The sequence below is a fragment of the Misgurnus anguillicaudatus genome, chromosome 12, assembly GCF_027580225.2.
Source record: "Misgurnus anguillicaudatus chromosome 12, ASM2758022v2, whole genome shotgun sequence".
Classification (NCBI taxonomy): Eukaryota; Metazoa; Chordata; class Actinopteri; order Cypriniformes; family Cobitidae; genus Misgurnus; species Misgurnus anguillicaudatus.
The window spans coordinates 24,606,701-24,628,374 of NC_073348.2; the positions used below are offsets into that span (position 1 = coordinate 24,606,701).

Consider the following 21,674-nt stretch of genomic DNA (forward strand, 5'->3'; position numbering starts at 1 on the left):
AGTCAATACAAAAAGTTGGCTATTTGTAAAAAAATTTGATGCTGCCTGTATTTAAATTAATTATAATTTGATTTCAACCAAACCAATCTTTTATTTACTCAGTCAATATTAAAAAAATTCCCTGAATGTTCTTTGCATTATGAAGGATGATTTTATGTAGAAGAAAAATCACTTTAGTTGTGGTTTTCCCTGAAGGGTCACAAATAGTATTGGTTAGTTATGTAATTTACTGTCACCCTTTCTGAATAGTCAATACTGGTTAGTTATCTCAATAGAATATGAGCATTTTCAGTTTATACTGCATTGAATTATTAATGAATACTTGATCTTGGGTATTTAAGAGTTGGTCCACTGATTTTATACTTTGCTTCATGGTGCTGAACAGAACCTTGTACCCTTACAAAGTCGATTATTTATTTGTCCAAATTAAGTTTAAGAATATAGTTAATTTCAAACTACATAAACTCGGACCAAAATGTATTACTTATGAACTATACAGAAATGAACCCTGTTTGGGACAAGGGTGGTTTTGTCCAGACTCAAACAGGGACGGTCTAGTAAAAGGATTGGACAGACGCTGGGACACTCTAAGCTCAGAGAGACTGGGGCATTTTCCGGCTGACTGCCTCCCGATTATGGGTCGCGTGCATGCCCTCCGAAGATAAGACATGGGTGCTTCTCCCACAGTGACACAATCTGCAGAACCCATGCAAAGGTCCTTTAAATTGTCTGTTGATGCACTTTAGACAAGAATAACAGGGAAGCAACAGAGACCTTGTGTGTGAGATACAGATCAGAAAATTCCCTTGACCCTAATTTTAAGATGAATGACTAAGTGAAGCGACAGGAAAAACAACTAGGAAGTTGGTTTGTTTAAAAATGGCACCTTGACTGGTGATACTTGTGCATTTTAACACTGCGCTGCGTCACATACAGAAATACTGTAAATACATTAGAGATGACAAACAGGTTGGAGCCAGACAGATTAAGATAGATCGCTGAATTACAGTACAAAATAATAACTTATCAGTGAGTTTTAATTGATAAAGAGGAGGAAAGTAGGTGTTCGGGCAGAGAAAGATAGATACTTGTGCATTTTAACATTGCGCTGCGTCACATACAGAATACTGTAAATACATTAGAGATGACAAACAGGTTGGCGCCAGAAAGATTATGATAGATGGCTGAATTACAGGACAAAATAAAAACTTAGCAGTGAGTTTTAACTGATAAAGAGGAGGAAAGGAAGTGTTTGGGCTGATAATGTGAGACATAGAGAGACGAACTCATTCATATGGAATAAATGTTCCTCTGGCATCTGAAAAGGTCAACGTGTTTACGCACCCCACCAGCCGCATCCCTTCCAGGTCATTTCTCTCTATCTTTTTTCACTTCTGTCTTATATCTCTCTCACACACACACACAAATTGACACATATGCCTGTAACACAAATGTACAGTAATGTAACTCACCACACACACACAGTAGCATACTAATGAATAATGTTTTCATACAGAAACATAGTTTAAACCGAGCAAACTCTCGAAGGTCTTGTTAAGTTGTGTATTGTCTCATGTTTTGTCTTCTTTTAAAGCCTGAATGGAGAGAAAAAAAACGAGGCTACGATAAAACGGGTCAGACAGGTTATGGGATAGAGGGATGCGTGGGAGGGGAGGAGCGGATTTCGGCCCCTAAATGAGCATAATCACTGGTGAGCACAGACTGTCTCCATGCATCGCTCCGGGGAAAGTTGTTGTACAACTCTATGCCCCAAATGAACATTAAAAACGTAGTCTTTCATGGCTTCCTCAATATTTAATGAATCGGCTGCTAATTGGCCATGGATAAAAGCTTGCTTAACTGGGTTAAGCGTTTCAAATTAAAACATTTAGGATAGGAAAAGATATAGTTTGGAAAACTGACGAGCCGAGTCTGTTGAGAGCACAGAGCTTACATCAGATCTTGCGTGGAAGTTGAGGGTTTGTTGGCTGTTCTACTGTAGTCTCATGAAAGCGGTAAGTTCGCCTGGTGAATTCATGATTGATTGGTGAAAGATCTTGTATAGACCCTCTCTAGGGACCAAAGCAGGGCGCGATAAAACATTGTTAGTGAAAAGAATGGATTTGGGGTTCGTAAATGTGTGCCACGGTGCGAGTCCCACCCACATCTCTTTGGGGCCATTCGTGTGTTTTTCAAAGAGATAAGACCTAGAACATAGAAAACGTTGCATTGTTAAAGAGAGATTTTTTTGATTGTGGCATTAAATGGACTGAAAATGGAATTGGAGCACTTGACCTCAGTTTTTGGGGTTATGAGAGTGGGAGGATAATCCTCTACACAACACCCCTCCATTAGTTCATCATATGGACTGCTCCATCATCAGTCAGGCAACAAAGCCATCTGTGAAGGGATTATTACCTCTATACACACTTTCTCTCTTACTCTTTTTCTTTCCAGAGTTAATGTCTTACTCCCTTTCTGTCACATTCTCCTCACCTATTCATCTTATCTTTTTTTCTCGACACATTCATTACCTCATTCTTCTTTGACATTTCTTTCACTTTCTTTCCCAGAAAAGCATTTTTTTTTGCTTAGGAGTTGCTCTTATGTAGTACACATTTAATACTTTGTCTCAGATGTGTCTCCCAAAATTCTGTAGGACAGATGAAAATAAGACACAGAGTAGAGGTCATAGAGTATACATAGAATTTGGTCTTGGATTTGTTGATAATTGACTTTTGGCTGCAAAGATGTGTCTTGGCAAATCTGAGTCCAGTTGACATCTCTTTTGAAACATGAGAAGACGTGTGAGACATGAGAAGCATTTTGTCTTGCAGAAGGTATTTTGATATTTGAATTAAAGATATTGGAGATTAGTAGATATTGGAGATGTATTAACTGTTTCTTTGTTATCATTCAAACTCTTAAAACTTTACAGTTTGACTTTTCAACCCTAGAGTCTTCAATTTAGGCGTAATGTAGCTGGACCTGCCGTCCTCTCGATGAAAACCTCCTTCTCTTGTTTCACTCATATTTAATTTTCTGTTTCAAAGGTGCGTTTCTGGCAGCCCTTCAAAGCCCTGGCATGATACCGTACTGTGCGTGGAAAGCGTAATTACAGTTTTAAGATTACTCCGATGATGGTTCTGAATAGTGGGGGGTGGGGATGGTATTACATTGGGCTAAAAAGCTAAAGATTGCCGCATGCATCAGCTGTAAACATCGGCACTCTTGTAAAACACAATGATTGTGATGATGACAGCCAGGGTTTCATTTTTTAAAACGCTTTTTTTATTTAGCTGTCTTCACTTTTTTTGCCATTTGTCATGCATAAATAAGGACTTGATAGGATTTGGCTTCTGCTGTTATACAATTTATTCTCTCTCTCTCTGTCTGGTTTACCCATCCTTATGAAGGTTAGATAAGCAGTTATTGTTCCTGAAGGAAGAATGTAGGTAATTGGCAAGCCGTATAATATTATGAATTATGAACAATAGCATTGTCAAGAAACACAATGAAGAAAGTAAACAGACAATGATGAGAACATGTGGTTGGTTTTCAAGATAGATGCATCGTGGATGTTTTTCTCCATCACAACCCAGTAAAGTCTTATTTTTTTTGTGATGTGACACTGAATTTAAAACAGCACATTGTATTTTCTGCATCTATCATCAAAGTATTTATTAGTAATACAGTGTATTACTAAGTAGAAATGTGAATATTTGGTTAGCATGTTGATTTACGGTATGTGCCCCTAAATTTTCTGGTTGCGCCCCTAAAATTTTCAGTTGGTGGCCACTGTGCTCCTAGTGAAAAAAGTTAGTCTGGAGCCCTGTTAGTCTGGAGCCCTGTAAGCTCCCACAAAATGTTCGTAAACTAAACTGACTGCCTAAAATTTTATCCACAAATAAACTGTTTGCTCCCTCATGGCTCGGTGCGAGCATGAAAACCGAGAGTTAAGAGAAAGCAAGACATTGCATGAAAAGTGAGTAGGGAGTTATCTTCTCTCCCTTCACCCTCCCCGCCCTCGCTTCCAAACAAAGGGAAGGTTATTTTTAGTGACGTTCATTTTTAATCATCCGAGTGTTTGGAGTTTGATGAGTCTTTTCATGTTTGGCTGAGAAGTCGAGGCCTTTGGGTCCATGAGCTCCCTGGAGTTCCTCTGACCGGCGTTTCCTTCACTAATTTCTCAAACGCTTCCAAGCGCTCTGAGAACTGAACGTCACCCGGTGGACATGTATCATGTGCGCTGGCTCATGTGGCCATGTGGTAAGTGAGTTTCAGGCCGTCAGGGTTCAGGAATGTGTAAGTTATCTCCAGCCCTTACCTAATTAAATAGCACTGATAAGAACATGAAACAACAATCTCTGGACTCTTAAAGTAATCTGGGTCCACTCAGCAGGTCTCAATGACCCTAGACGACAGGCTCGTTCACACAAACGCATGCTTCTGTTTTTAAATCAATTTTACTACAGATTAACGTTAACCCAACCACTAAGAGAAAGTAGGTTTAGTCTACTTTTTGCAGATTTTTTCCATCAAGCATACACACGTTTTATAGGGAAACCAGAGGAAGGAATTCTTTAAATCATTTAATTTTCCTAGTTAAGTGCAATTAATGAAATAGGGGAGATTATCTACATTGCTGCAATGAGGTAAAGTGTAATTTCGTGCTACATTTTTACATTTCCTAAGCTTTGGGTTACTGTCGTATGCCATAAGGAAACTTTTATAGTTATGATTTCACTTGTTAAATTCAATCCTGTCCCACGACATTTACATTGCAGTGCTTGATCACAATGTGTAAGGGTTCCTGTCTAGGTTATGGTTACTTTTCCCACATACTGTGTATAAATACTATTTTCACAATTTTCAATTTTTTAAAATGAAGATAACATCAGCATTTCATTCTGCATACAGCATTTCATACATAAAAAGATTGGTTTCAGATGGTGCCATATAATAAAATCAGAGTTTATGGAGCTCATAGGTTTTTTATAAGCGTTTCTCACTTTGATTTGACTTAAATTTAAACCAAATATCACCTCTTCTCTGAATAAATATGCCTGCAACACTTTTGTGGCTGTTTATAGAAAACTCCACCAACCTGAAACGAAATTGAATTTTGTCAGGCCTGATAACCATTTCAAAGTGCCTTCAATATTTGCGCATTTGCTTGTCGAAAGAACTGACAATCTTTGTTGATGATACGAGCAAAGCAGCTTTTTCCTGTAGAGCGAATAGAAACGTATCCAGCTCCTCAACTGGTGATCACATAACTGAAAAATGTTGACATGTTTAAAAGCCTTTTGAAAAATCAGCGTACTGTAGTCAGAAACAGATGCGGTATATTACATTTGCCTCTATTAGTACATGTTTTATGCTGAGATTTGCTTTTTGTCCATTGTTATTCTGCGGTGGTCTTAGTAACAGACACGGTGATTAGTTCTTCGCCAGCAGGGGTCTGACAGCTCTCTGATAGAAATGTCTTCTTTTGGGACCGAAGGACAGTCGGGATATTCAGCTTGAGCTTAAAGTAAATAATACATGCAAGTGCCCCATTCTACACCTCAATAGCAATTTATAATAGTAAATTTGTCAGTAATTTAATAAAAACAGTAATATTGTTTTTCATAATTTTTCAATTTTCGCGCCCCATAGGGGATGTTCACACCCATTGCAAATGCAATTTTCAGTAGCAAAGCAAGTTTTTTTTGCTTGTTTTTTATTTAAAGTGTCATGAGCCGACAAAGTTTAACAGTTTTGTAGATTTTAAGCAGATGTGCCATGCAATATATAGCCTACCATTGGCAGTGCAGGCTATCCCCAACGTGATATAGTTAACTTAAATGTACACAAAATTTCACATTTTTAGGTGATATCATTTTGAAGTAATTTTTTAAGTTAAACCAACTTTTACTTTTTACAGTGTAGAGAAGTAGCTTTGCATTGTAAACTTTACAAAAAAGTAAAATAACATCATTGCTGTTGTCAGATAATCATATGTATTTTACAAGATATTTGTTTTGAATTTAGCATGCATGTGTGGGTCAAAGTGTGTTTTTATGGTAATGTTAAGCATAGCAGGAACACGCTTATCCTCCTGTCAAACAACATAATGCGCGCAGTGCACGATTGCACATGATTTGGGAATGTAATGTTTGTTGTTTTACTACTGTCATCATAAAATCTCTTCAGCCCGTCACATTATCTGGCTAAAACTGGTTTTGGGAAACACAGTATGGGCTTATGGGAAAAAATTGTGTTGTTCGGAGTGAAGAGGTGGTTCGTTGATGAGTTAAAGGAGAAAAGCCGAGTGTGGATTCAAAGCTTCCAACGGCCTTAGAAACTCAAGGGCGACACAAAGTCACTCCATCTCTGCTGCATGAGAGCAAAGAAGCCTGGGATTCAAATAAGCCACGAGAAACATCACACACCAGCACAAAAACTTCTAATACACCAACCCCAAAGTCACAACGGGAAAGGCAACAGCCAACCACCTCTGAACTAGATGCTACGTGTAGGTCCTATCCAGAACTTTAAATCACGCTTTAGTTTTGTATGTCTGTGTCTTAGATCACACACAATTAGGTGAATATATCATGCAGACAAAAGGATTAAACAAGCTCCTATAAATAACCTAACATACACAGTCTGATGAACCCAGTTAATCTTATATGGTCAGAGAGCATTTGCTGAAGTGTATGCATGGTCATAATTTTCAGCCTCAGATGATTTGGTTGGTTGAACACCATTAAGTAATTGCGAGGCCTAACATACAGTACATCCCTGTTTATTAGTTTTTAGGAAATTACTCATTCTTTTTTATATTTTTTCACATTATATAGAATAATAGTAAACTCATCAAACTATGGAATGAAAAAAATTTAACCATAGGAATTACAGTATGTTGCATTTTTAGCAAGTTATATATCACATTTTACCTTTATATCTTGCAACCATAATGCCACAGGTGCAGTTTTTGCAAATTCAAGGCATAGAGTGATTAATTTGAAGATGCTACATATACTATAGTCATTGGTGGCCAGTGACTTCTCTTCCAAGGGGCGCAAATTCAAAATATGTGTGTCTTGTGTGTTGCTTGTCAAAATATGTGTTCATTGCGTCATGTCAAAATACAGGCCTGCTGCACACTCGTCGAAAGTGTTTATTATAAAAGAGACGCTCACGTTCACAAAATACGCGCAAGACACTCCCTTAACACTAAACTCTGATTACACATAAGATTAAGCGAGTATCAGGCAAACGCGAGTCTCTCTTTTATCAAAAACCCCTTAGAAGTTTATGCAAAAGGCCGAACACATATTTTGACATGATGGGCTACATACATGTTGTGATGAACTTCGCATTGTGCGCCCTTGAAAAAGAAGTCACCGGATGCCATTGACCATAGTTTTGATTTATTCTGGATGCTTTAGTCACAACATACTGTACAATATGTTAAATGCTAAAGTTGGTACAAATCAATTTATATATCTTTTTTATATCCTAAATTTAAATAACCAACATTCGTGTTTCACCTTCTTTATGGGGAAAAGAAAGCTTCACTCTCTGCCTTGCCAGTCTCTGCTATTTTCATCCATCAACCTAAAACTTTAAACTGCCCATAACTCGTAATTCAGTTATTGCAAACCATTGCAATATGCAAACTGCTATAGTCACATTTGTGATATATTGATCATTTTTATATATCGTGCAGCCCAAGCACTATTTTAAGGTCTCACCCTGGGATGATTTATAAAAAAAATCATAGAAAATTTTAGTTTATATTTACATTAAAATGGCCGATGGACCAAATAAATTTGATCAGTTTCCAGAATTTTCTTATTGGCTGATTACTTTACCTCTTATTTGGTCTATGATCTATTTAAATAAAAACTAAAATTTCAGTTTTCAATGATTTTTTAAAATAAATAAATTATTTCAAACATTTAAACGGAACTCAAAATCAGATAAAAAAAGATTATGGGCCCTATTTCAACGATCTAAGTACATTGTCTAAAGTGCACAGCGCACAGTCTAAACGGGTGTGTCAGATGCCACTTTTGCTAATTTAACAAGGGGAAATATGGTTTGTGCGCCAAGCGCACAGCCTAAAAGGGTTGTTCCTATTCTCGTAATGAGTAATGGGTGTGTTTTGGGTGTAACGTGCAATAAACCAATGAGAGTCTCAGCTCTCATTCCCTTATAAAGCCGCTGGCGCCATGCCCATTCCCTATTTAGATGGCGGAATATGTAAACTGAAAAACTAAGCGGAGAAAGAAGACCACCAGTTTAAGATTGATGTTAAAATGTTGCGTTGTTCTCATTTGTATTGAAACTGTTATTTTTTTGGTATTAAAACCAAGTCATTTTCTTTTAGTCATGGAAGTAAAATTAGCAGGCTTTTAATTGCTGTAAATGAATGGATAGCCTACATGATCTGTGTTATCTCAAAACATTATTTGCAAATATGCAAGAAAAGGTTTGTACTCTAAAAATACTTTATTTGTAACAAACAGGAGAGAGAATTTACAAGCGTGTGGAGAGCCTTCAGCACTCGGACAGCGCCATGAGTGCTTTGAAAAGCATTGCTTAAAAAAGGATTTTATCTCATCATATTAACAGGTACAAAGTCATCAGATACAATAAATACATGGGGTAGCATTTAAAAAAAAACATTTAAAAATATATACAATAATTGCATTAAAGCAAAACATTTAATTACTCACCAATCTACAGGTGAAGCAGCTCTTTACGCCTTCTAACGTCTCATAATCGATCCTCATTTATGTTCAAGAGACTCAATAATAATCTTTTACATTTTAATCCTTTGGTTTTTCATATTTTAAAAGCATTTGTGTGCTGTTGCGCATCCATGTGTGTGATAAGCAAATGCGTGTTGTCGTCCCGTTTATAGGCGCTCATTAAATAACAAAAACAATATTGTGCCATTGACTTTAGACTTTAGACCAGGTTTTTGTTGGTCAATGCCTACTTTAGTTACCTCAAAATAGCAATGCGCCTGAACAGACTTCGTTTTCAGACCATAACGCCCATGGGCGCAAATGCATTTGCTATTAAAACAACGTGGCGCTAAACGTGAAAATGATAATTGCGCCGGGATGAAACTAGCAAAAGACACTTGCGTCGCACATTGTGCCGGGTGTATGATAGAGACCTATAAGATCAATATATCATTGGCTTTTGTTACCTCTTGGGTTGCATGTTTTTTTTTTTTGGGTGTATTGTTGACTGATTGAGCCCTAGTGTGTTATTGCATGTGTATTGTTCCACAGGTTCGGTGCTTTTTCAGTTACACAATTGTTTCAGTTCTTTTACTCACTTTACTGTCTAGCTGACTAGGAACATCCATCCTTCCGTCTATCTCTGTGTAATGATGTCTTACAAACTACAGTGTGCTTAATTGGACTTTTGCTGCATGTCCCAGCCTGATGGAAATGTCATGCTGTTCTCCGAGCATTAGACACTTAGCAGGGAGAGAGAGCTCAACAAAGCGCCTTTATCTGCAGCAAGGTTATTTATGAGGTAAATTTTTAACTTCAGAACCAGGCTGTGTCTGAATAGCGTTAAAATGTCAGTCTTGTAAATGCCACAAGTTTTTTTTGCCTTTACAGTGTCTGAGGTATTAAGATGTGAGAGACAGTTTAAGAGCATCGTCTGAGCTTTTGGCCTCGGTTTGACCGAAAAACCCACTATAAAATACGGACTAATTGTGTTTACTTTGGAATCAAAAGTCAGTTGTCAAAGTGAAGGTTGTAATGGAGTTAATACCTGTCGCCCATGCCTGCAGCATCAGTGCTCATTTTCATCGCATTGGCACACACAGCCACACGCATGCCCTCTAAATCGCTCTCCAGAATGAAAGGGCATGCGTGTTTGCGTTTTTAGTAAAAAAAAAAAAAAGGTGTGAATAAAAGGGCAGTTTCAGCATCAAACAGGGCTGGTGGTTTCACACGCACGTACACGCAAGCAAATATCAGACTGTCAATCTCAGTTTCCATGGAGATGGTCGTTACTCATTTTTTCTTTTTTCTGATTCTGCAGGTTCGGGGATGAGAGGGGGTATATACTCTACCCTCAGATAGGTGACCGTTTGGACCTTGTATGCCCGGCATCGAGTCCCCCAGGTCCGAACTCTGCCCCTGACTACGAGTATTATAAACTGTACCTGGTTTCCTCTCGAGAGCAGGCCGACAGGTGCGAGGTGATGGGAGCCCCCAACCTGTTGCTTACCTGTGACAAACCCAACAGCGATATGAGATTTACCATCAAGTTCCAAGAGTATTCGCCTAATCTGTGGGGTCACGAATTCAAGAACTTACGAGACTACTATATCATAGGTAAGTAAGCGTGGGTGAAGTTATCCGAGTCTACTGTGTGTTAGTACACAGCTTTTCGGAATACTCGATTCTGGTTGGTCAACTGTGGCATTCTGTGGGCAGATGTTTTTGTATAATGACCTCCATAATTGACCGCTGTCCCTGCAACCAATTTCTTACACTGTGCTAGTTTAATGTCTCTCAGTGCACTCCACGGTCTCCTTTTCTCACATAATAATCATTTCGACTCGAATCAATATTTAATGTCAACTTTATTTATTTATTTAGTAAGTAGCTTGTAATAAGCAGTATAATATATGGTGGGCCAGTCATCATTGCAAAATAAAACCCATTAGGATGATTCATTTTTCAGGACGGGGTCCTGATGACCCTGTCGGGGTTTATTTTGCATCAACAACCAACTAACTGTACATTATCCTGCTGCCGTACATTATCCACTGTTGTGAAAACGAAAAAGTGATGACTGGCTAAAAATAAAATGAAGTTATCACTGACAAATGGATGGAATGTAAAAAAAACATTTTAGGGATGTTTCAACAGAATCTTATTGTAATACTTAAAGGAAAACACCACCGTTTTTCAATATTTTACTATGTTCTCAACTTAGATGAATAAATACATACCTATCTTTTTTCAATGCGTGCACTTTTAATCTTTGTACAGCGCTTCTTGAATGTGTTAGCATTTAGCCTAGCCCCATTCATTCCTATGGTTTCAAACTAAAGTTTTATTTTGTGCCACCATACTTACTCATATAACACAGTCTTTAAAGGAATAGTCTACCCTTTTGCCATATTAAGCTATGTTATTACCTCAACTTAGACGAATTAATACATATCTATCTTTTTTCAATGAGTGCACGGCACAGCGCATCATGAATGCGTTAGCATTTAGTCCAGCCCCATTCATTCCTAAGGTACCAAACAGGGAAGCCACCAAACACTTCCGTGTTTTCCCTATTTAAAGACTGTTACATGAGGAGTTATACCAGTAAGTATGGTGCCACAAAATAAAACTTTTTTTTGGTGCCAAGGGAGTGAATGGGTCTAGGCTGGGTGCTGACACGTCCACGATGCGCTGTGCAGTGCACGCATTGGGGAAGGATGGATATGTATTAGTTTGTCTGGGTTGAGGTGATAACATAGTTTGGTATGGCAAAAGGGTAGACTATTCCTTTAAATAGGGAAAACATGGAAGTGTTTGGTGGCTTCTAAATTCATACCTGTTTGGATCCTAAGGAATGAATGGGGCTAGGCTAAATGCTAACACATTCACGACGCGCTGTACAAAGATTAAGTGCACGCATTGAAAAAAGATAAGAATGTATTAATTCATCTAAGTTGAGGTAAGAACATAGTAAAATATTGAAAAATTGGTGATGTTTTCCTTTAACTATTTTACAAGGTGCCGAATTTGGACTCAAATTATTCGCTTTATTAAAATCTGCTTTCAGCCTAGTGACGTTGTTGGGTTTAGTGATTTAGGGCCTCATTCTTGCTTTTTTCCTCAATAATTGTATGCTTTTGTACAATCGTATGAATTTATCTAAAGTTGTGAAATAGTTATGTTTTCCCACGAGGTCGAATTGGATATTTACAAATTACCCAAGTGTGTTAATAAACGTGGCCCGCAGTGGTTATGTCCCGTCACATTTACCATAGTCATTCCACCAAAAGATGAATCCACTGATAAAACAAAAGACTGTCTGCGTTGCTGTTTTTTCCCAAGGGAAATCACTTTTAATTAACCCATGTTGGCAGTTGTTAATTTCTACAATATGCCCATAATGAAAACTAGAAAGACGAAGCGTCGGATGCTGTGCAGTTTTGCACACGCTAATGATTATGTAGATCTTAATTGGCTGTAATGGGCCTGTAAGACTCAAGGGCATTTTAGAGGAGCTAGGCGCTACAGCCCCCGACCTACACCAAACACGCACATGACATGACCTTAGGCGTGTGTATGTGTGAACTTCCTCCTGGAGATCTATATTTGGTGTCTGTGTTTGTATGAGTCATGGTGAATGTAAACTAATCGCATGTTTTAACATATGATAAAAGTGCAGTTTATTTTGGTAGGTTTTGGGGCGGCGTGGGGGGATGAGACCGATGCTTTTAGCTGGTGCTTGTTTCCCTTGTGATCTAGACTGTTTGAAGCTGAGATCTTCTACGTGCTGAGAGTGTATCAAACGCTCGGAGCTCTTTTGTCAAAACTTTGATCACCGGGCGCTAACTGAGTTCCCAAAGGAGCACTTTACCCTAAAAAGCATTAAAAAACACCACCGCATCAGAATCTCTCTCTAAAACCTCTTCTCTGCCATCACAATCTGCCAAACACACGCTTGCGCTGTCAATAATTCACGGCTGTAGTGTGTATATAAAAGCTTGCCTCATTGACATCGCCGGAAGAGGATTTCTAAATGTTAAACGCAGGATTAGGGGTGTATTACTGTGCGTGTATGAGTACGGCTTTGTTTGCTCAGGCTACAGTTATTCAGGTTTTTTAGCATTGGTGCCTTGAGCGTCAGTGTCTGCATGCTTGTGTGTGTTTGTCATGCTGGATTGGAATTGTGGTGAGGGTTTGTTAATTATTGAAGAGGTCTTGTTGGTTTATTTATCAAGGTTAAGCTGAAATATTAGAGATGAACTCTACTCCCACCACCCTATCCTGTGTGTGCTTGTGTGTAAGGACATATTTGCATTGGGGTCCAAAAGTTGGCCGCCGCTTTAATAACCTTAAAGACCCTGGAAAGTTTTAGGATGTTGAAGCAGTGGGATGTATAAAACTTGCAATATAGGATTTTGCACTATTTCAAGCTCACTAATAAATAAATAATGATAGAGGAATCTGTGACATTGACCTGCAAACAAATCTTTTGTACAAAAGATCAGATTTGTTTGTGCTTCAGTTGAGCCACTAAAGATATGGAAGTTTCTCAAAGCATGCTGGGACAACATGAATCATCGAGTTTGGCACAAATTTGGTCCATGCAGTATTGAGTGTAAGCTATAAAAAGCATGACACTTTCTAAGAAAGACAAAAAAAATTCTGCCAATTTATTATTTAAAATATTATTCGATTTACTTTAGATTCAGATTTAAATATATACATTTAACATGTTGTGAGAGATTCTAAGCATTTGAATGTATTTACTAAAATGTTTTTTATTTTTATTACACAATGGAAAATATTTTTTAACAATAGTTATACCACAGGGCTAGATTGCTTTATTCTAATTGGTTGAAAAATGTTTCATGGGTATGCATTATTTTTTGATAAACGCACACCTAACCTATCAAATGTCTTAAAAGAACCATCAAAGAATGTCTGTTGTAACCGTGGTTATTATTTAAAAATTACCATGCGTGTGCATTATTTTTGAATAATTCAATGGCCTGTTGTCAATTATTCCTTACATAATATATTATTACAGCATTAATTCATCTTTGTTAATGTTATTTAATACTAATACACTGCAAAAAATGACTTTCTCACTTAGTATTTTTGTCCTGTCCTCAGAAGAAACATCCAAAAATTCCCAAACCAAGATGCTTTTTCTTGATGAGCAAAATGACCTAAGTAAATAAGTCTAGTTTTAAGACAAACAATATACAATCTAAGTGAAATTGTCCTTAAAACAGGCAAAATTATCTGTCAATGGGGTGAGAAAAAAAATTGTGAAATAAGATTTCTTTTTTCTTAAACACATTTTTTTGTTTGTTTTAAGCACAGATTCCCTTAATTTGTATATTTTTTGTCTAAAAACTAGTATTCCTTTCCCAGGTCATTTTGCTCATCAAGAAAATACATCCCGACCTAAGAATTTTCAGATATTTCCACTGAAAACAAGACAAAAATACTAAGTAAGAAAGTCATTTTTTGCAATGTAGAGTTATTCACAGTTTGAACACCTTACTTCATTGTGCTTTGTAAGCAGAAACTTTTCAAACAAAAAAATTACTTACTTAACGATTTTTTAGATTAACAGTAAATAATATTATTATAGCATTTATTCATCTCTGTTAATGCTAGTTAATACAATACAACTGTTCACTGTTTGCTTATGTTAGTTCATCGTCCTATATGTAAGCAAATGCCTGTTAGTAAATGTTAAAGGGGACATATAATGAAAATCTGATGCCGGTTTCACACTGCATGTGTGAGCAGCGTGTATTCGTAGCGTGAGCAGCGCGTGAGGAGAGTGTTTGCTGTGCGTGTCCATTGTGCTTTCACACCGGCTGCGTTTGCAGCGCAAACTGTGCAGTTTAATAACAGTATAAAAATCTCAAGTTCACATTACTTTATTTTACATGCATCAATGAGCAAAACCTCTACTCTTTTTGATGATCAGTGTAATTTATATAAATGTGATTTGTTTAATCAGCACATTGTTTTTGTGCTGTTCTGGTCCGTGTAATGACAGATATAGACACAATACACAATTATAGACATAAAAAGCCCATAGCACATTATTAAATATCTTAAGTTTTACGATTAAAAAAAATCACTCAGTGATTGACAGCATGAAGCAGTCGATCGTGTTTCCCTTCAACAATTTAAGCATAGATTTATAGATGTATCTATTTCTCTGAACATTATAGATGAGGACTCATTTAGTGCTGGGCAGACATTGAATGACAGCGTAGTCATCTGGTGTTTTTAAATATTTCATTGCTTTCTTTTAAATTGCTCAAAGTCATGACTGTTTGAAACACACTTGGCATCACATTTATGATTTTATGGTAAAATGACACTTTTTCGCATCAATCCACGACCATTTAAAGCATAAACAATGCACTGTCACTTTAATTGGGCGTGAGCAGAAACGATCGCAGCACTGCTGCTTCAGGGACGCTCCTGCTACGCGAGCATGCGCTGCTCACGCGTGCGGTGTGCATGCTTTAACTTGTTAACATGGGCGCCGAAAAAACACATGCCGCTTACGCGCTGCTCACGCTTGCGGTGTGAAAACGGCGTGACTTTTTCCATGTTTAAGTGCTATATTTGGGTCCCCAGTGCTTTTGTTAACCTAGAAAATGTGAAAAAGATCAACCAAGTAACTTAGTTTTGGTAAACCATTCTCTGTAAGCATGTGGAAAAATAGGTAATTTGGCTCCCCTTGTGATGTCAGAAGGGGATAATGACACCTCTTAATCTGCACTATTCAACCACGGCACTCCCATTTAATGCAGAGATCAACTCATTTGCATTTAAAAGAACACACCCAAAAACGGCACATTTTTGCACACACCTACAAAGTGGCCATTTTAACATGCTATAATAAATTATCTGTGGGGTATTTTGAGCTAAAACTTCATAAATGTACTATGGGGACACCAAAGATTTATTTGACATCTTAAAAAGTCTTGTGAAATGCCCCCTTTAAAATTAAATGCAGAAGTTTTGTTCATTGTTAGCTCATGTTAACTAATGTAGTTAAGTGGGGAAAACAACTGAAACCTTACTTTAATGTGTTAGCATACTTTTTTGATTGCCCGTTTATTAAAACCCTGGAGAAATTGGGCATCTTTGTTGTTAAATCTGGGCCCTATTCCTACAACTCATTTAACAATATATTTTTTTCTATTTGGTAGCTCATACTCATAGAAATATGTGAGAAATTTCTATCGCATGCCATTTAAAACTTATTTTTAGCGCTGTGGTATCGTTTAGCATACCTCACTGCACAGTTGTAAGCCAACTGAAAATTAAAGCACGTATAATTAAATTTCACACGGATCTCGTGCTGTTTTCCAAGTTGCGACATTTAGTGCGTATGTGCATGTATATGTTTGTGTGTATTTGTGTGTGGTTGGCGTGCTGAGCCAGTGAGTTGGCTTTGTGATGGCTACGAGTAGTGACAGGTCCCTCCCAAACTAGGTCAGCAATCAGAGACCCTCGCCACACAACGCTTGGTGTGTATACATGTGTGTTTGTGTCACAGCTTAGAATTTGTGTTTATCCCTGTGAATGTGTCTGTATGAGTTTCCAGCTGTATTCTGATTTCTGCATCTGTCGGTCTGATCTGAACTGTGTGTGTGTGTGTTTATACAGTATTCCTCTGATACAGATCATGCTGTAGGTCTCAGGTTAATGGGATATGGAAGGTTTAACACAGCGATTCATTAACCTCTTGGCATCCACATCTGGTCATGTAGTCATTACATACACACAAATACACATGTATACATAGAAAGCCACAAACATACACACGTCTGGCATTGTGCTCTTATAGAAACTAAGTTTGCCATGATACCAAAAAACAGTATTCAAATCTCACTGTATCACTTAGTTATATGGATGTGCTGTTTCTTATATGTAATGTGATGCAGTTTTACATAATATTTTGAGATTTGGGTGCCGTGATATCTTGATTGCACCCACTGTAGTCTTATCATGAACATTCGATTTCAATGCATGTTACTAAACTTATCACACGGGTAGAAAGGATGCTCACATTGACATCCAACATAACTAGCACGCACACACAGATACACACACGCTTGCACAGCAGCAGGGGTGAGAAAGACTCTTTTGATGGATGGACATGTGAGCAGAGGGAGGGAGATTATCGTGTGAGGGATTGTGGGAATTCTCACCAGCTGTTCACTGGAGACAAGGAGGATGGATAGATTGTGAGAACACCGTGGTGAGGGAAAGACAAAATCGTAGCCCCTTATGGAGAAAATGTATGTTTATGTTGGTGAAAGCTCTGTAGAGCTATTATGGAAATGTTATGGAACCTCACACATTCACATTTCCACTGTCTCGCCAAGGCCTTAAGTTGTTTTATTTCTCTCTCTCGCTCGCTGTCTCTCTCTCTCTCTCTCTCTCTCTCATTTTGTATGTTGGATATTGCGTGACTGGAGTGGAAATAGAATTATCAGGTATAAGACACTTTTTGTTACGTAGCAGATAAGCCGGAGGACATCTGGCGCATCAGCACAGAGGCATCATAACCAAACACAAATACAGACATACTTGGTACTGTTTTGGGTAAGGTCTAAACACAGTGAGTTTGTGACATTTCTTCAGATTTTTATTTTGTGTCGGGTTAAAGCTAGAAGTACAGTTCTGTTTTTGCCATAGACTGTAAAAAATGTGTAGTGTCTGTGACGTCACCTATAGGTTTGTGAAGATCTTTTTTTAAAGCCAATAGTTCCTCCCGCCATCATGGTATCGCGTCACCGCACATCACTCACGGATAACCAAAAATGGGTAAAGAGGCAGGACATGGGTAGACATAAGGTGACTGGTTGCTGAAACCAAGCCCACCTAGCTTGACGGTAGTGACAGCAATGGCAATGTGTCACTCAAGTGGCCGCGCCCTTATTTATGCAGAAATGTATGGCTTAAAGGCAGGGTATCTGATTTGATCCAGAAACATTTTTAGTTATGCCGGTTAAAAGTCTCCTCACATCCTGATAGCAATCACTATGTTAAGTTGTTTAAATGTATTTGTAGAAATTTATGTCATCTGTGAAAGGCGTAGGACCAAAAAATGTTCACCCAATCATAGATCTTGGTCCGAACGGACGTTGCCTTTTTTGTCCCTCATCCATAAGCGTAATTTGAATGCCACCGTGCAGCCTGTTCACGCAGACACGATACGTCATCAGCGCATTTATGTGCCCTCACCTCCCGTCTGTAAACAGAGGGAGAATGGTAAACTTTCCTGTTGAATTGACAACCTGCACAGGAGCCACAAAACGAAAGACATCTTTTATAACAACAACAGCAAAAACTGCCTGAATCAGCAAAGAGCAAAAACCCAAATTAACATCGATAACTTTACTGCTTTACCACGAGATGCAAACAGCTGCAGGAGGCAAAGAAAACACTTTTTGAACCAGGTTGTAAACAAATGTATTTCTGCTGTAAAGTTGGGCATTTTAAAGTCATCATGAAACGGAAGTATCGATTGCGTAATTTTCCCTGTGGTTATGTATATGAAATCAGCTTCTGAAATGAAATAAGGCAGGGCTGGATTTGTCCAACGAGATCTGATTGGATCGTTTGAAGCTGAGTTGTGTTGCTAGTTGCTAATTGCTAATCGCAGCGATCTTCTCCCAGACTCCGACCACCTGCCATACCACATGACCGGAAGTAAAGAGATCATTTTGAGGAGGGGAGGATATTTGCATTTTTGATTAAAGATTATGAGGGCACATTAATTAAAAAAATGAAGCTCACAGATAAGTCATTTGTAAAAAAAATACCACAATATTCCAAAACAAATGACTTTAACATTGGGGTCTATGGGGATTGACTGCCTTTTGGAGGCAGTTTAAAGGTGCAGTATGTAAATTTAGTGGTGAGGTTGCGAATTGCAACCAATGGCTCAGTTCACTGCTCTTCCCTCGCTTTTGAAATGCATAGAGAAGCTACAGTAGCCACCATCGGAAAAACATATCATCTACTGAGACAAATTAATAAAAAAGTTTGTTCGTTAAGGGCTTCTGTAGAAACATGGCGGCACAAAATGGCGACTTTCACGTAAGGTGACCCTCTCCGTGTGTCTCAATTAGTTCCCTAGCTCCCGAGGTCGTGAATCAGTATATTGTGTACACAGGTTCGGACACTGGTAAGGACCCTAGCTCACTTCACATTGGGACAATGTTCACTTATTTTTCTATCACGTGGCTGCTTAAGCGCGTTGTAATCACTCACAGCTGTTACTCATCAACAACCAGCAAAACCAACATCTCTCTGACTTAATTTTAAAAACAGTACATTGTGAAAAATGCTGTCATTATTCTCTTACATATGTGTGCATAAAATTGGAGGCATATAATTACATTTTAACTGTAATAAATATATTTACAATTTTAAATAAATAATATTATTTTAAATATTGACTACATTGTGGTCCCTTACTGTGTAGCAATGTGTGTTTATATTTACAACTAAAACAAACGTTTCTCTTTATAAAAGTTCTGTAACATATCATAAAGTTTATTGAGTTGGATCACGTGATGTTCGGTTGGGGAGCTTCAGAAAAGGTCACGTGATTTCCGGTTAGGGAACATAGGGACCATCGGTGCTCACTGGTTTTTGCGTTGCATTGTGGGAATTTTTAGGTAACGAACGTTCCAGTGCACTGAACGGATTTTGCGATTGAGACAGCCCTTAAAATGTCCGACTCCATGATCAGTGCCCTGACTACTGAACAAGGGAGCTGAATGAGACACACGGTCTGTATATGTAGATAAAAACGTCTCATTCTAAGGTAATAAAAACTGAATGGTTCATTGTTAAAAGGTCTTTATACACCCATGATAATAGTTTTGTATATTATTTAGCATTTCTGTCAAGAAATCCTTTAAAAAATTACACACTGCACCTTTAAGTCACTTCCGTGTTGGCTTCATGATAGAGATTGGAAGGTTGCCTCTTGGTTTTTACGCATACACTAGGGTCCGCATACTGTACGTACACCGGCAAATACTCCGGGCTTAAGACAACGATTTTGAGAGCCCTAAGTGTGTTGTCAGAATCTATTTCCACTCCCGTCCTCTGCATCCCTCCCAGACCATTGACACACTTCTGAGAGGTGCTATTAGTCAACCCATTAAGATAATTACCTCAGAGGAAATGAGAGAGAGAAAGAGAGCCCTCCTCTAACATATAGTGCCTTACAAAGTAGTCATGTTGAATACGCAGAAATTTAAAGGAATAGTAGATCCAGAAATATAAAGCAGTCATACTTCATACCTTAGTTTTTTCTGTTGTATACTAAATGGTCATGGGGTAAGAATAAATATACTTTATGTGACTCTTGTCTTACATTACAAGTCTCTAAAGGCTATATCGCAGCTTTGTGTAAGGAACAGACTAAAATGTAAAATGTTAATTACATCACTGAACAGCATTAGTTTTCACATGTCACAAAGGCTGCGTCTGACCGTAAACCAAACCCTTATCCTAATGCTACACTGTAAAAAGTGAAAATTTGATTAACTAAAAGAGCAACTATGGTCCGATTCACGATTTTACATTTCCTTTGGTGTGTAAGTGTTTATTAATACATGTTAACAATATGCAAAAGGTACAAACTCCAAAGTAAATGATGACGCGAGTTATTGTTTCCAACCTTAATCTCTTATCTGGGACTACAACAAACACGGATTGTAGGCACTAGTTTTGGGAATGTTGACGTGGACACGATGGTCATCATCAAAATTCCTCCCGCTTTGGACTCCTGTCAGCATTGGATCGTGACCGAGTCTTATTCAGAGAGATATTCAGGCCAATCACAACTTACAGATTAGCTGAATAAAAAAAAATCTGTGTGTTTTAAGCAAGGCAGGATATCTGGAGCTACAAAAATTTACCAAATACACAAAATAACGTTGTTTTTAGCAATGAAATAGGTGCCCTTTAAAAAATTGCTTGAATTGGTAATAATTTTTTTCTCAACTTACATTTCAGGTGTTATCTATTAAAGTAATTTTTAAAAAACAATTTCACCAATTTTTTCAATTTTGTTTCCGCAAACATTGAACGTAAGATTAATGTTAATCTAATTACTAGTCTTCTCCACTAGATGCTACCCCTTTTTTTTGCCTTGCGCGATGTTACCAAGGAGCAAGAGGCGAGCCTGTCATTCATTCATTCAGTCTATATTCTAATATATTATAATCTAATATAATATTCTATATAATCTATATTCGTTGAGTTGAATCGAGTATCGAGTATAAAAACTAAGTCGAGAATCGAAAATCGGACCGAGAATCGAAATCGAATCGATTTGAAAGCTTGTGAATCGAAATCGAAACGATCTGGAACATCTGAATCTATACCCAGCCCTATTTTTAGTAGATCCAGCTTTCACTTTTTACTGTGTAACCCTGTAGTTAGTTGCTCAGTACTTAAATGTATAATTACATGCACACCTTAAAGTAAACCATAACCCAAATATTACAATATATTTCTCACATGAAGCTAGCATATATCTTCAGAAGACTACTCGAATATACTGGAGGCAACATCACAGTGACCAGCCGCCGCCTAGCAAAGGTTGGTCTTTAAAACTCTGTGTGTACACAAGAACCTGTGAAAGGCCACCAATCACTTGAAGACGCCAGTTGAGTTGCTGAGAATAGAGTATAAGGTCAACCATATCAAGAGCTCTGCATTACACCAGACTATATGGGGTGGCGGTACAAAAGAAGCCATTACTCAGAAAGAGGTCTTGAGTTTACCACATCTTGAGTTTGCCAGAAAGAATAACGGTGAGAGAGTTGTGAAGTGGGTAAGGATTTTGTGGTCAGGTGGCACCGAGGTAGAGCTTTTGAACTGAATTCAAAA

The 21,674-nt window shown here is 37.9% G+C and overlaps 1 protein-coding gene across 1 annotated transcript in view; it reads left to right on the forward strand.

The window, feature by feature from the left end:
• efnb3a (ephrin-B3a) overlaps nucleotides 1-21,674 on the forward strand; it is a 48,068-nt gene that overhangs the window by 911 nt on the left and 25,483 nt on the right. Inside the window, exon 2 of the mRNA XM_055208622.2 lies at nucleotides 10,069-10,364. Within this exon, the coding sequence (XP_055064597.1) occupies nucleotides 10,069-10,364 (296 nt within the window). The remainder of the gene's footprint in view (nucleotides 1-10,068; nucleotides 10,365-21,674) is intronic.